The following is a 13,957-nucleotide window of genomic DNA, read 5'->3' as shown; positions in this document are numbered from 1 at the left end:
TATAAGTAGCTTTTGCCTCCTAGTTCTTCCCTCTATTTCCTTTCACCTTCCTCTTGTCCCAAGGATTGATGTTTTCATCACTTGTATTATCCTTTCGGTCCAGTCCTTGATTTAGTGTATGCATTTATAAATAGAAGTATGTGAGTTACTATAATGAAACTGCTTTATTTTAGAAGTTGCATTGCTCTTAGAGGTTAGATATAACCATTCTGTGTCCATCTTCCTAAAGTAGTTTCCATTCTTTCTTCTCCTTCAATTCCATCACCTCCACTTTCCCACTGATGGTCTGTGGCTATTTTGTGGCTCGGTTAATATAGTGCATGTTTCTCCTCCAGCAACTGCTACTTGGTTTCAGCGCCTTTTTAAAAATCTTATGATCCACTGAAAACATCACTCCTGCTCTGCAGTACTACAGTCAGTGACTGGAGCACGCTCCCCTCTCGCCATCTTTTGAGCTCTTTCTCAGAGAGTGATGAATACATGCTCATTCTGCTCTGCTGACCTACAGGTGGAGCAGTGTTGTCAGATCTCATAATTATGGAGTTCTAGTCCTCTCTAAGCTCAACATAGTGGTAACACACATTTTTCCCATAAAAATATGGAAATGCATATTTCCAAGAAACAGAACTATAAAATAGGGACTTCTTAAACCTAATGCTTTTTTGGTTATATTCATTAAACACTGTCCAACAAACTTCTTGAAATAAATCGGTCCTCTATATGTTTGATGGTAATTATTTACTAAATCAGTGATTCTTTTTAGTTCTTTGACTTGCAAATTTTAAGACATTGAATTTTGTATACACAGCGAGAAGGAATGATGGCAAGCGGTAGGACATGCTGTGATAGATCACTGTGTGCCAGAGCACAGTGTTTGAGGTTGGTCAGTTTATCAAACAGAAGCATGGGTGGTGAGGTGGTTAAACTTGATGTTGGCATAAAAACTAGTGAGCTAAGTGTCAAGTTGCAGTCTTGAATTTGGAAATAAACTGCTCTTTAACTTACATAGTTTAAAGGAGTTTTTAAGCTTGCCACAGTGACAAAAGCAAGATTTTTATTAGTACTAAAATTGTAAGTAGGCACAAGAGATGTCAATCATGATGTATGAGATTCATTCACTCATTCACTCATTCATCCGTGCCTTTTTATTTGCCGACTACTATACTTGATGACGAAAAAGTTTATCCAATAAAACAGAGATTCACTGAAAGTGTTACAATTGGAAACGAAGGTCCTTACAATAGAAAATAAGCTAGTTTGGATATGAAAAATTGGTTCATTTACAGTTTCTGCAATGATTATATCTTCAGTCTGAGTAATAAGAAAGCATAATATATGCCCTTAGTAAAGTATTTTCTAAAGAAAACTATTGTAATTGCTGATGAAATACAATGCTTTCATTATAACCAATAAACAAAACCTCTGTGATTGTGTTTAAAAGACGCCAACATCCTTGGGATATAAGAAAGCCTTTGTGCCATCTACTAAAGTAAAAACATATGTGTCTATTTCTTTAACATCAACTGTTTGTGCAGATCTCATCCACAGGGTAAAATGCAAGATCAGGTTTTCTAGTTTTCTTTTGATTTTGTTTTCCACAAATTCTGATGCAGGAAAGGGATTCTGTGAGAAGCAAGGCAGGATTTCTGCACATTTTAAATCATAGTGTGAGTTTGATGAACTGCTTTTTCTTAATCCTAAAATAGCATCGCAGAGGCTTATTATATGACTTATTTATAAAATGTTGCTCTAAATGTAAAGGGTGGACATCTGTCACTATTGAAGACATTAAAATAAGGTGGCAAAGCTCAGAACCCCCAAATTCTAATTATTAGATCTAAATGTATTTTAAGCAATACTTTTTGGTAATGTATCCAAAAGTTAAGCGCTTTTTGATAGATAACATCAGGATAAATACATTAGAAGCATGTGACAATGTATTTTATTAAAAGTACACGTTTAGAGTGAGATTTCACATGAAACCAAATTGTGTGCAACTAAAAGCAATGGCTTGAATTTTCAGGGAACCTTCTTCCTGATGACATTTGTATTAATAGTGATGCATTTCCCCGTTTAGAGTCTCCTATTTATCTCCTTTCCTTCTGCGAGTTGGTTAGAACCGCTTGACATCTAAGCTAATCTCAAGATTCTGACTGTGGTATGTGCTGAGTAAGCAAATAATTCTCCTATGGCATAACACACTGAGTGTATTTTGGAAAGAGTTTCAAGAGGGCGTTACAAATAATTAGAAACAAATATTCGAACTCATTGGGATTTTACAGAGCTCACCAATGAAATTTAGTTCAGGTACTTTTTTGAGATGTGTTCATTTCCATCCCTTGCAAATAATTTTTTTTTTCTCACCAGTTTTGTAGCTTCATGGGCCAGACCTTTGGCTTCTTTGGCAATTCTCTCCGCTTCTTCGATATTGTCCTTAATGTTGCTGTAAGCTTTGAAGGCCACAGTGGCATTGAAGGAGATGTTTTTAGCCTCATCAAGGATTCTGTTGGGATATCCCACACACACACAAAACAAAGACATCAACTCAGTCCTCATGCGAAGAACATCCTACTTATAACAAACATGGCTTCCAAGTGACCACTGCCAATATAATTGGGTGAATCCCAAACCACACTGCAGAGGTATTTACTTATCATATTGTGTTGTGGGTCGCAACTCAAACTCATTCCTAAATAATCTAGCTGTGATTGGAACTGATCATTTGTATTTCCATTTTAATGAACTATAAAACTATAACATCCATAACTATATATCTAACAACATCTGCCAATTCAATGTTTTAGGGTATTCAATTTAGTGGTCTCAATTACACTAATTATGTATGCAGTGTGACCACTGCTACCAACACGTCTAGCAAATACTTAGAACATCTCCCCAAAGATTCAGTGACTAAAACCATTCAGGCATGTGGAGTGAGAGAATCCTTTATGTTTATTTGTGAACCATGCTACACGTTTTAGAGCCAGATGGAATTTAGAGCCCTCGTTGCCAGAATAAATTTCACAAACTCTAGATAATACAAATGACATACTCTCCAGAAGAGGGAAAATTAATCTCAGGTTGGCTACATGGCTCACTTCAGGTCACATGACCAATAAAACCGTAAATAATTAAGGATGAGAGCTTGGATCTCTGACTTCTGGCTCACAGCTTCATCAATCACAGTACCCCATAATATGAACCATGTTGTGCATGCCATGCTCAGAATTTAGAAATATTAATACTTACCTTTGTATTACATGAATATTTTATGTATTGAATAGCATCACCCAAGAAGAAATGTGGAAACCCTAGTGTTTCAGTGATTAAGCTCTCAGCTGTTAATGGAAAAATTGATAGCTCAAACCTACCAGTCACTCTGGGCAAGGCAGATATGGAATTCTGTTTCCATAAATACGATAGCCTTGGAAATCCAATGGGACAGCTCTACTGTCCTCTAGTACAGCTATGAGTAGGATTCCGAGAAATAGGACCCTCTTTGGAAATAAGGGTTGGTTCTCTTTGCTATTGGAATGCATTCACACCAGAGAAAAGTGAGCCCTAAACTTAATCCCTCTGTGTGGCATCTTAGGCAAAGAGCAACATAAACATAGACATGTGCAGGAGCACACAGATGCCTGATGAGGACCCATCTACGGCACAGGGACAGTAAGGACTGCCACCAGACACCACAAATGAGACAAGAAGCCCACACACTCAGATTTGGGGTTTTAGCTTTCTGATATGTGAGAAGACTTTTCTGTACTTTAGAGACACCTGCCTGTGCTATAGTTTGTTATGACATACTAGGTAACTAAATACTAAATACTACCTTTGCACAGGGTGGGTATTAAATACAAATACATTTTGGAAAATGATCCTTTGGACACCTAGCACCTATATTTATCATGACAAACACCAAATTCCTCTATATACTAGAGGGAGCATATAGGAATTACCTAAAGAGCTGCTTACAAATCCTATATGCCCTTCCCATTTGCCCATCCCTCCATTGTCCTATTTAAGAATCTCATCTATAAAACTAGAAAACACATAGCGAGCCTATAGGCCGCTTCATAAAGTTTCCAGGGCTGTACGTTTTTATCCAAATATATTTATTGCTTCATCTCTCCCCCAATGGAGTGATTGGTGGGTTCGAACTGCTGACCTAGTGGTTAGCAGTCCAACCCACCAAGTGACCAGGGCTTGATCCCAGAGAGAGTGAACTCTTTGGCAATGAGGGGTATGCAGTGTCTCCCTGACGTCTGGAACAGAGAACGAAATTAAAACTCACTAGCTGAAAGGCTGTATATGTGGGAACATTTTTCCCAAAGCCACCCTGTAAAGAAGGAATAATTTTGAATCCATTAGAAATATGAAACTGAAATTCGAGGCAAAATGTGTGTTTACATATCATTATTTAAAATGCTAATAGGACAACCACTGTGCTTTCTAATAAAGAACAGGATTTGTTTCCCCTAAGTGAAGCCTCAGGCCATGTTCACTCCCTGGGCAGCCAGGTTTGCACCCGCTTTTAACTCAGCCTTCTGATGCCGCTCCTGAAGCGCTTTGCCCTGATTCACCTAATTAGGCTCTTCCACAGAAAGGCCTTGTAGCTCGCATGTGGATAATCACAGAATCAAGATTGGAAAGCAGTTCTGTACCTTTCTTTAGCCTCAAAACGTTTGAGCAAGTAACAACACACATAGACATTTCTTCTGATACCCAGTGACATACCCATTGAGGACGGCGGAGGAGTCATGCAACTGAGCGGCGTGGCTCTCAGCCTGCGACACCTTCTCAGCAAGCTGCTTGTCCTTGATGGCGTGGGAGAGGTCATCTGTTTTATTGCTAAGCTCGTCAGACATGGGTGGCAACTTGGCTCGAATGTCCTCAACATACTAATACGTAGAGAAGAGGGGACACTGTCAGCAAGGGACTCCGAGTCACCTCTGCTTTTCACTAGGTTCTCTAAAGCATGATTCTACGCACTTGTTATTTTAAATGAGAATTCAAACGTACTAGCATAGCAAAAAAGATAATGTAGAAGAAAAACACCTATTTGATGAGGATAGCAATTAAGAAATTTATGAAGCCAACTTACACCAAGAAGAACTTAATTCTCTAAAACTATTTCTTTTTACTTCTTAGGTATAAATGAATAAATAATAGTCATTTGGAACTTTTAGACCATTTTCATTTCTATTACTATATATAAAATAGCTATGTGTAATGCATGAGACACTGTGTTAGCAAGTCTGTTTGTAAAGCTACATTTCCCTTTTAACGAATGTTATATAAATATTGAAGTAGATTTTTAAGTGCTGCCCTAGGAAAAGTAAGATATTGTAAAAATGCAGGGTTGTGTGTATATATGACTAATAGGAGATGAAGTAGAGATGAAAGAACAAATAATAAATTAGCATTTGCTCATAATTCAGAGGCTTATCATGGTTTCCCATTGATGGGCACTTATCACATTGTCAAGGATCTGTTAATTGCACCTTCTCAAATACTTACGTCCATCACCGAACTGATGCCATCTGCAAGGCGATTGGCTTCATCAAGTATGTCGTTACTTGCTTTTAATGTGTTCTCAGTTTGCTGTTTGTCACTTTCAAGGGCCTCCTTCATTTTCTGTAGCACAGTGTGAACAAAGTATGAAAATGCCATTTGGGTAAAATCTCACCCAACCCTAACTTCCTGGCTTTCCTGAGATAAACAGGCCAAAGGACCAAACTTCACAAACCAGTTATATTATGTTGACAATTATAGTTAGATGCGAACAATGTAAATTATCATCCAGTAACAATATTGTTACATCCATATTGATGTAAATTGTCCATATTGTTACATCAATATTGATGAAAATTAAGTGCTAAAATGAACTCTTGAATTTCGGGTAGTATCTTGAATTCCATTGGAACTACATATATAATTTCAGATAAGCACCATATATACTCGAGTACAAGTCAACACAAATATCAACCCAGGCACCTAACCTTTACCACAAAAACGGCATTAAAAATGTGCTGAAAAACTCAGCTTATACATGAGAATATACGGTACTTTGTTAGTATAAATATAACTAGATTTATTTCATAGGGATTCTATCAAATTGGAAGTAGAAGGATGTGTAATGTGTGGGGGAGGTGATTTAAAATTGTATATACCTAAACCATGCAGAAGTTTCTAATTCTTCAAACTTTCCTTTGAAGAAAAGAAAGAAAAGAATTCAGAGTCATAGGCATTTACCCAAATGCCACAATATTTCTTCTGATAGACACATCAACTAGCAACTTCTTTTCGGGGATGAAACTCAGTTCGACCACCCTATGAACCAGACAAATGCAGAGGCCACTGATGCGGAGCACGGAGAGAGGTGGACTTCCCATTCCTAGAAGTGAGCTGTAGGCCAGGTTGTTCCTGACCACCTCTAATAATTTGGCCTCTATATTTTATTTACAAGTCTCCACGGAGCAGGGGTCTGACCACTCACATTGTTGTTGTTAGCAGTTCTGACTCTCAGCGATCATACGCTCCACAGACTGAAGCAGGTTCCGTCCTGTGCCGTTGTCACACGTGCTGCCGTGTTTCAGCTGATTGTTGCGGGCACTGTGTCACCCGCCCCCCTCCCTGAGGATCTTCTTTTTGGCTGACATCTACTTCAGCGAGCATGATGTCCTTCTCAGACACAGGTCTTTCCTGATAACATGCCCAAAGTACGCGAGAGGAGCTCTTGTCGTCTTCACTCCCAGGGAACATTTGGCTGTTTTAAGAAAGCATACCTCTTCTAAGGCAAATTTGTTCATTCTTACTCGCCAACACTCTAATTCAAAGACATCAGTTCTTCAATATTACCTATGGATTTCCCGGCTTTCCCATGCATATGACGTAATTGAAAAATCATGACTTGGGGCTGGTAGACCTTAGTCCTCAAAATGACAGCTTTTCTTTTTAACATTTTGAAGAGGTCTTTTGCAGCAGATGTGCCCGGGAAAATTGTTGGATTTCTTGCGTGCCGTTTCCACTGAAATAGATTGGAGACCCAGTAAAATGAAATCTCCGTGGCCATTAGTGTGGTGCAGCCTGCACTTTCCACTAAAGATCTGTTGCTTCAGGCCTCAGAAATGGCATTTTATTTGTTTTCTCAGTTGAGCTCTGACGATGCTTACCTCAGAACATAGGAAAGATGATTAACACAGGGGTTGCTGGGCTCCACTCTCAGTTTCTGGGTCAATAGATATTTTCGGTTGTTGCGTGAGAGTCTGCATTTCTTACATGTCTCCAGGCGATGCTGTAGCTGGTGGGAGGAGGACTGCACCGTGAGGACCAGCGTGGAAGATCATTGCATGCTGTTATGTTTAGCCTATAAGTGCTAGATAAAGGTTTTAAACATTCTCACCCCCTTCCAATAAAATAAGTAAGTTGTGTCTTTATTATATCCTCTTCTTCGTAGGCACCAGTACGCTCAAACCATAGATGTTAAAAAATACCACATTGTTCAATCCAATGAGGACCATGCCGCGGTTCTTCTCCGAGCTGCATGCAGGAGCCGCCGACCACCGTGAGCGGAGTCACTTCCCAGACCACTACTGACTCGGCCTTTCTCTCCAGGTGATTATGTGTCCCCCAGTTTGGACTGACCACGGAGCCCTGGTGTGACTGGTGCATTCTCCGCTGCTAACTGAAAGGTCATAGTCCCTTTGTGAGAGAAAGTGTGACACTATGCTACTGTAAACATTGTCACCTCGGGGGCAGTTCTGTTTGTCCTTTAGCATCACTATGTCCTTTAGGAATCAACTCAATGACAACAGGCTTGGCCCTTTCATCTTGCCTCCCCCGCCCACCTTCCTTTTTGTTTTCAGCACTGAGCTTGACAATGGACTTCTCGTTCTTCTCACGTGCCATCAGAGCTTTGAGCCAGTTCTGCGTCCCTGTGGAGAACAGAACAAAGCGCTGCCCGCATCCGGGCCTCTGCAGCTTCATTCCTATGTTTGAGCCCATTTTGCAGCCATCGTGCCAGCCCGTCCATCTTGCAGAGGCACTTCCTCTCTGTGGCTAACGCAGCTAATTTACCAGGCATGATGTCCTTCTTCAGGGACGGGTCCCTCCTCATAGCGTGTCCAAATACGGGAGATGAAGCCCCACAATCCTCACTGCTACAGCACATTCGGCCTCTGCTTCTCCCCAGTCAGACCTGCTTGCTCTCTGAAAGTCTGTGACATACCCAATATGTTTTGCCAACACCATCATTCAAATCCATCAAGCCATCTTCGATCTTCCCTACTCATCGTCCAGCTTTAGCAAGCCTAGTAGGCCATAGAAAACGTTGCCGGGGGAGACGTTGTTTCCAGTCCTACCCTACAAAGAAGGAGTCTTGCCTTCTACTGACCACGAGAGGCACAGAGTTTCCACAGGAGAGTTAGAGATGAGAGCCAGCTGCTAGCTGCTGGCAGCAAGGCGAGCCTGTGCTGCACATACCCTCATCTCCGCAAAGCTGGGGGGGGTATGTGTCAGAGGGTTTATCTCTCCTGAAGTGCAGCAGGAAACTTATTCATCAACAGTCAGGGGAAAGGGGAAGTTTGCCTAGAATATGCTGGGTTATGTTAACATAGTAGGCACATAGTTGCTCTTCAAACTGAACTCTACTTGCAAGGGGTTCTGGTACCAGAGGGCAGACCTTACTGTGCCTGCTTGCTGTGGTCCTTGGCAGGCAGTCCCCCGCTCCTCTGGCTTTATGTCGGGGCACTGTGGGCTTTTTTACTGCACATGGTTGGCACCTGAGTTTTCTGAAAATCTACTTCAGAGGAGCTCGAGAGAAGGTGGTGGTTAACGCAACTTTCCTGTTCCTTTCAGGATGTGGGTTTGAGCAGGGCCGTGTGGTTTTCAGCTGGTCTGTTGGTCGCAACTTTCTGTGGACGATTTCAAGATGATCTAGCCAAGGCTCCCACTCTACCTCAAAACTACCAAGGTCTTTGCTAGCTCTCAGGCATCACTGTAAAGGTGATTATGACAGATGTATTTAGGTGAAAATGTCGCTTCCTATATAATTTAATTATAATGAAGTCTCACAATTATAATTATAATAATCATATAATTTAATCTCCCTTTTGATCCAGTCAGTCACTCTGAGAGCTAAAGACGAGACTGTAACTCCCATAAAGAGTTACAGTCTTGGAAACCCACAGTGGCAATTCAACTCCGTACAGTAGGGTTGATATGAGTCAGACTTGACTTAATGGCAGTGGCTTTGGATTGGTTTGGTTTCACCCATTTTAAAGTTGTTTCCATTTCTAATATTTTCTGCTTTCTTTGCAATCGGGTGTCCCTGTTTTGTTTTGTTGTTGTTTTCATTTTGGTTGTCGTTTTCTTGTGTTTTGTATGGCTTTCTGTATATGAAATCCAGGGTAGGTAAATCTATAGAAATAGTAATTGGATTAATAATGATGTGGGTGCCTGGCAGTGGAGGTCAGTGGGAAATGGGGATCTACTAATGAATACAACAAAGAAGAAAATGTTCTGAAGTGGATTGTGATGATGATTGCAATGCTTTTCTTAATATGATTGAACTACAAAATTGTGTAATATGTGAATATGTGCCAATACAACTATTAAAAAATCCCAAGGCTTGGCTGATAAACTTGACACTCCTTAAAGAACACATAATGGCTTTTCAATATGTTTATTCGATCTTTTGCAGGATACACATTAGACTGTTAACTGCAAGGTCAGTAGTTCAAACACACCAGCTGTTCTGTGAGAAAAGATGAGGCTCTTTGTCCCATAAAGATTAGAAGTTCTACTCCGTCTTATAGGAATCTATTCATGGAAGTGGCCTTGGTTTATGAGTATTGAAGCAAATTTTTCCAATACAATATGCTATCTGACTTCTTGCTCCCATAGACATTGATTGTGGATCCAAATAGAGATAAATCTTTGAGAACTCCATTTTTTTTTCATTTATTACACTGTTCCTTTTTTCTTTGGTTGTGAAAATCTTTGATTAGGTTATACTGAGGTTTAGCCCATACTTAAAGGAAAGCCTTCATCTTCCTCACTAAGTTCTTCACGTTCTCTTCCTTTCAGCAAGCAAGACTGTGTCATCCGTCTAGCGCAGATCAGCAATGCGTCTTCTTCCAATCCCAGTGCTGTGTGCTTGCTTCTCCGATCATTTGTTCCACACACAGATTGAATAAACAAGGTAAAATTACACAACCCCAATGCATACCTTCCTGATTTTAAAACATGAAGCATCCCCTCATTCCATTCGAATAAATGCCTCGTGGTCTATGTACAGGTTCTGCATGAGCACAATTATGGGTTCTGTAGTTCCCATTTTTTTCATAATGTTATACACAATTTGCTATGATCCAGACAGTTGAATGCCTTTGCACAGTCAGTATAACACAGATAAACATCTTTCTGGTAGTCTCTGCTTTCAGACAAAATCCATCTGATATTGCACATTTTCCTTTCTGTCAGCTTCCCTTTGATGAATAGCTGTAACTTGAATTACCTTCAACAAAACTTTATTTGAATGTGGAGTAATTTCCACATTCTGTGGGATCTTTTTTCTTTTTGCACAGGCAGGCACAGATATGAATCTCTTTAGGTCAGTTGGACAGGTCGCTGTCTTCCAAATTCCATGGTAGTCTCCAACATCCCATTCACTGTCTGGCACATCACGACTGGTGTTCTGTGCAGTGCTGGAGTCTTGCTTTTCACTGATGCCTTCAGTGTCTTCGGTTCTCGAATGATGGTACCTCCTGCAGGGGCGGTACAGTGTGTACCTGTGCGTGCAGTGACTATGTGTCTACCCTCCATCTCCTTTCCTTTGAACCAGTGATGGATTTTGTTCACTGATTGAGGACGGCTAAGCCTCTTAGAAAAGCCACGTGTTCAAGATCCAAGGGGCTAGCGCTCACCTCCCAAGTTAGTGGATGTTCACTGTTTTCAGACTTACCCAGATGAATTAATTAACCCCAAATTGACCCTAAAGAATACCAAGTCCTATGTCTCAGACATAATATTGTAGAATAATGTTATACTTTTATTATGATATTTTAAAAAGTCACCATAGTCCATGTAAATAGTTTTGTGTCTATTCTTCTTTGACTTCAGCAAATAGAGTGAATACAAATTCTTTAGGTAAACTTTAAATTTTTTCATGACTTATCATTTGTTTTCCTATTTTCCTCAATGTAATAGTTTTACAGTTGGCTTCTACTCAGGCCTTTAATCCATTTGGAATTTATCTTTGGGTGGAATGTATCATTGGCTAGGGTACCGGTGACCACTTGTGAAGGCAAAAGAGGGAGGCCATTGGGGAAGTTGAAGACAACCACTGTAGTGCATGCAGGGATGTGGTCAAGGAAGGACCCCCGAGGTCTGTGCTGGCCCTGAGAAAAGCTGCACTGGAGGCAGGTCTTGTGTGATTTCTATTTCAGGCTCAGTTCACCCACAACCTGTTGGCTTGACTGCCCCTAGTCCACCTTCCTTAGTTACGGTGTGTTGTTCGATAACTGGTCCATCATTGGCCTTCAGAAACCTTAAGGAAGTTGCTGCATTCTTGTTAATTTTTTGAGGTTCTTCATTAACTTTCTAATAAGCCTACAGTAAAGCAAGGGATATAAAATGAAAATGAAATGAAAAAAGTAAAAGAACCACTTAAATCTTTAGTACTTGCTACCCGTCCTCCAGGCATCTCGAGTGGTGCCCGGGAGTGATGGCTTCCCATTTTAATCTTCTCTAAATGGAAGGGATGGCTGAAAGACCATTTACTGCGCCACAATAACTCTTCCTGGAATACTTTCCCAAAGCTGATTATGCTGTCCACACAGGGATTTTGATTTCTTAAACTGGTTCCATAAAACAGAGATGCATAAGTTACAACCCCGGTGCATCATTGAGCAGGATGAATCATGCTGGAGCCTCTGTCGTGGCCCAGCGTCTGCCTGGCAAGACAGTGTTTTTTCTTCCACACTGCTTGCACATCCGTAGATACCAAATCTGGCACTTGGGTTAAGATCAGATTTAAGATCAATTTTTGTTTTTTAAGTGACTCGAGTGAGTCTTCCTCAATCTTCCACTGGAACGACAAGGATAAGTCCAAGGAGAGGGACCCAGAATGGAACATGTACACACACACACACACACACACACACACACACACACAATTATAAAAAAAATGAATCGATATTCTTCATTCAAAGGAAAATAGAAAGAAATGAGAGCCTGAAAAAAATCAGGTTGTAAAAAGTCTGCCATGCTGCAGACACCGTTCAGCTTGCTTGTTTGAGAACACAGTTAGGGCAGAGAAAGGCCATGGTAGTTGGAGGAGAAATGATCTCTCTGCAGAGACTGAGGCCGACTGCTGCGTGCCCCGGCTGCTGGGCCGGATACTGTGAAAACAGCACAGGCAGGTTTATCTCCGGGGAGGAAGTTGTTGCTGCTGTTTTTCAACATCGTGTGCAAGTTTGTGCTCTCACACGTGGCGAGGGGACTCTTGGGGAAAGTCATCAATTTGCCATGTTAACCATTAAGGGAGAAACTGACAAGGAAAACGGTGCTGGAAAAATCGGGTTTCTTTCTAGCCGCATCAACACGGGAGAAAGGCAGCGGCTGCCCATTATTTCTTGGAAACAAGTAACTTGTGTGGGAGGAAAAGGAAAGGAAGATCTCTCGGGCTTGATTTCCTCACGTGAGCACCCTTTAAAATACGATTTCCAAAGAGCACATTGCAAAGGGGCAGGGGAAAGGGCACAATAACGTCCCCAAGCTCTGATTCCTCTAGAAAATATAGGGACTTCGGTGGCTTTCGGGAAGCCCAGCTCTGAATCAGTTTGTGGATTTGGCAGTTGAATGGTAACATCATATCACATTAGTAGGTGAAGAGACCCTCAATATACTCCAGGGCAGTGGTTCTCACCCTTCCTAATGCGGAGACCCTTTCATGCAGTTCCTCATGTGGTGGTGACCCCCCAACCATTAAATTCTTTTTGTTGCTGCATCATCACTGTCATTCTGCTACTGTTATGAATTGGGTGCCCCCAGAACCGCTGCTCCAATGGTATCCTTCAGTGCATAGCTGAGGAACTGATACAGATATTAAGGGGCTAGCTCCAGCTTGTTCTAGTTATTGGCACATTGTTCATTACATTTAAGGTTCCCTATCTCCCAGTAAAAGGCTTTTTCCACTAGTTTAAACTTTCTTTAGACATTTCACCAAATCAAATAGAAGTTCTATTTGATTCGATGGGCAATAGGCATTGAGGACAATCAATCAAACACACGAAAGGATCCTTTTTGGCTCACTTCTTCAATGGCTCTTTTCGAGTTACCATGCTGACCTTTTAAATGTGGATCAACTCGATTGGTTCCAGCCATGTTTCACAGCCCTCATCCCATCCCTAGCCTCTTAGAGTCTGATGACAGGGTCCCTGAGACTCACCTCCAAAGCAGTCATGTTTCTCTGGTTTACTTCAGATAAGTGGTTAGCTTCTCTGATTTTATCTGTGGCTTCTCTCAACAGGTCCCACGCTTCATCAACCTTGTTGTTGTTGTCAGCCAGTTTCTCTCGCAGATCCTTTTCCAGGTCTTCATTTCTCCCCCGAGACTCTCCAAACAGCTTCTTCACTTTCTTCAGAAGGGCTTCTGCAGCTCTGAAACCACCCCACCCAATGAGACACGCAATGAGCTCAGGTCAGCACCTGGGAGCATTGTATGAGACTGTGCTGCAGAGAGATGCCCACATCGCCAGAAGGAAAAAGAAGCAAACACTTGAAAGCAGATCTGCTATGTAAAACAAATTGGAAACGGTTACCTGAAAATTGGTAAGACCGTTTATAATTAAAATTCATGCAAAAACAAACCTCTTTTCTAGTCATTAGTGGCATGACATTTTCAATTGGGAAAGGTCTAGAGCCATTCTCAGACTCTGTTGAAATTGTTTTTA

At 41.1% G+C, this 13,957-nt stretch overlaps 1 protein-coding gene across 6 annotated transcripts in view; it reads right to left on the bottom strand.

Annotated features, from left to right (window-relative positions):
- The window catches only part of LAMA2 (laminin subunit alpha 2), a 671,264-nt gene that overhangs the window by 122,947 nt on the left and 534,360 nt on the right, over window positions 1-13,957 (bottom strand). For all 6 annotated transcript variants that reach the window (XM_045294657.1, XM_045294659.1, XM_045294658.1 and 3 more), the window contains 4 exons: window positions 13,454-13,664; window positions 5,521-5,637; window positions 4,738-4,901; window positions 2,365-2,503 (listed from right to left, as the gene is read on the bottom strand). In XM_045294657.1, coding sequence (XP_045150592.1) covers window positions 2,365-2,503; window positions 4,738-4,901; window positions 5,521-5,637; window positions 13,454-13,664 — 631 coding nt within the window. The remainder of the gene's footprint in view (window positions 1-2,364; window positions 2,504-4,737; window positions 4,902-5,520; window positions 5,638-13,453; window positions 13,665-13,957) is intronic.

Source organism: Echinops telfairi, unplaced genomic scaffold, assembly GCF_000313985.2.
Source record: "Echinops telfairi isolate 266 unplaced genomic scaffold, ASM31398v2 ScPeMD7_3533;HRSCAF=4204_0, whole genome shotgun sequence".
In the NCBI taxonomy this organism is placed as follows: domain Eukaryota; kingdom Metazoa; phylum Chordata; class Mammalia; order Afrosoricida; family Tenrecidae; genus Echinops; species Echinops telfairi.
Note: the sequence above shows the minus strand (reverse complement) of the source record. Positions and strands in the feature narration are given on the sequence as shown.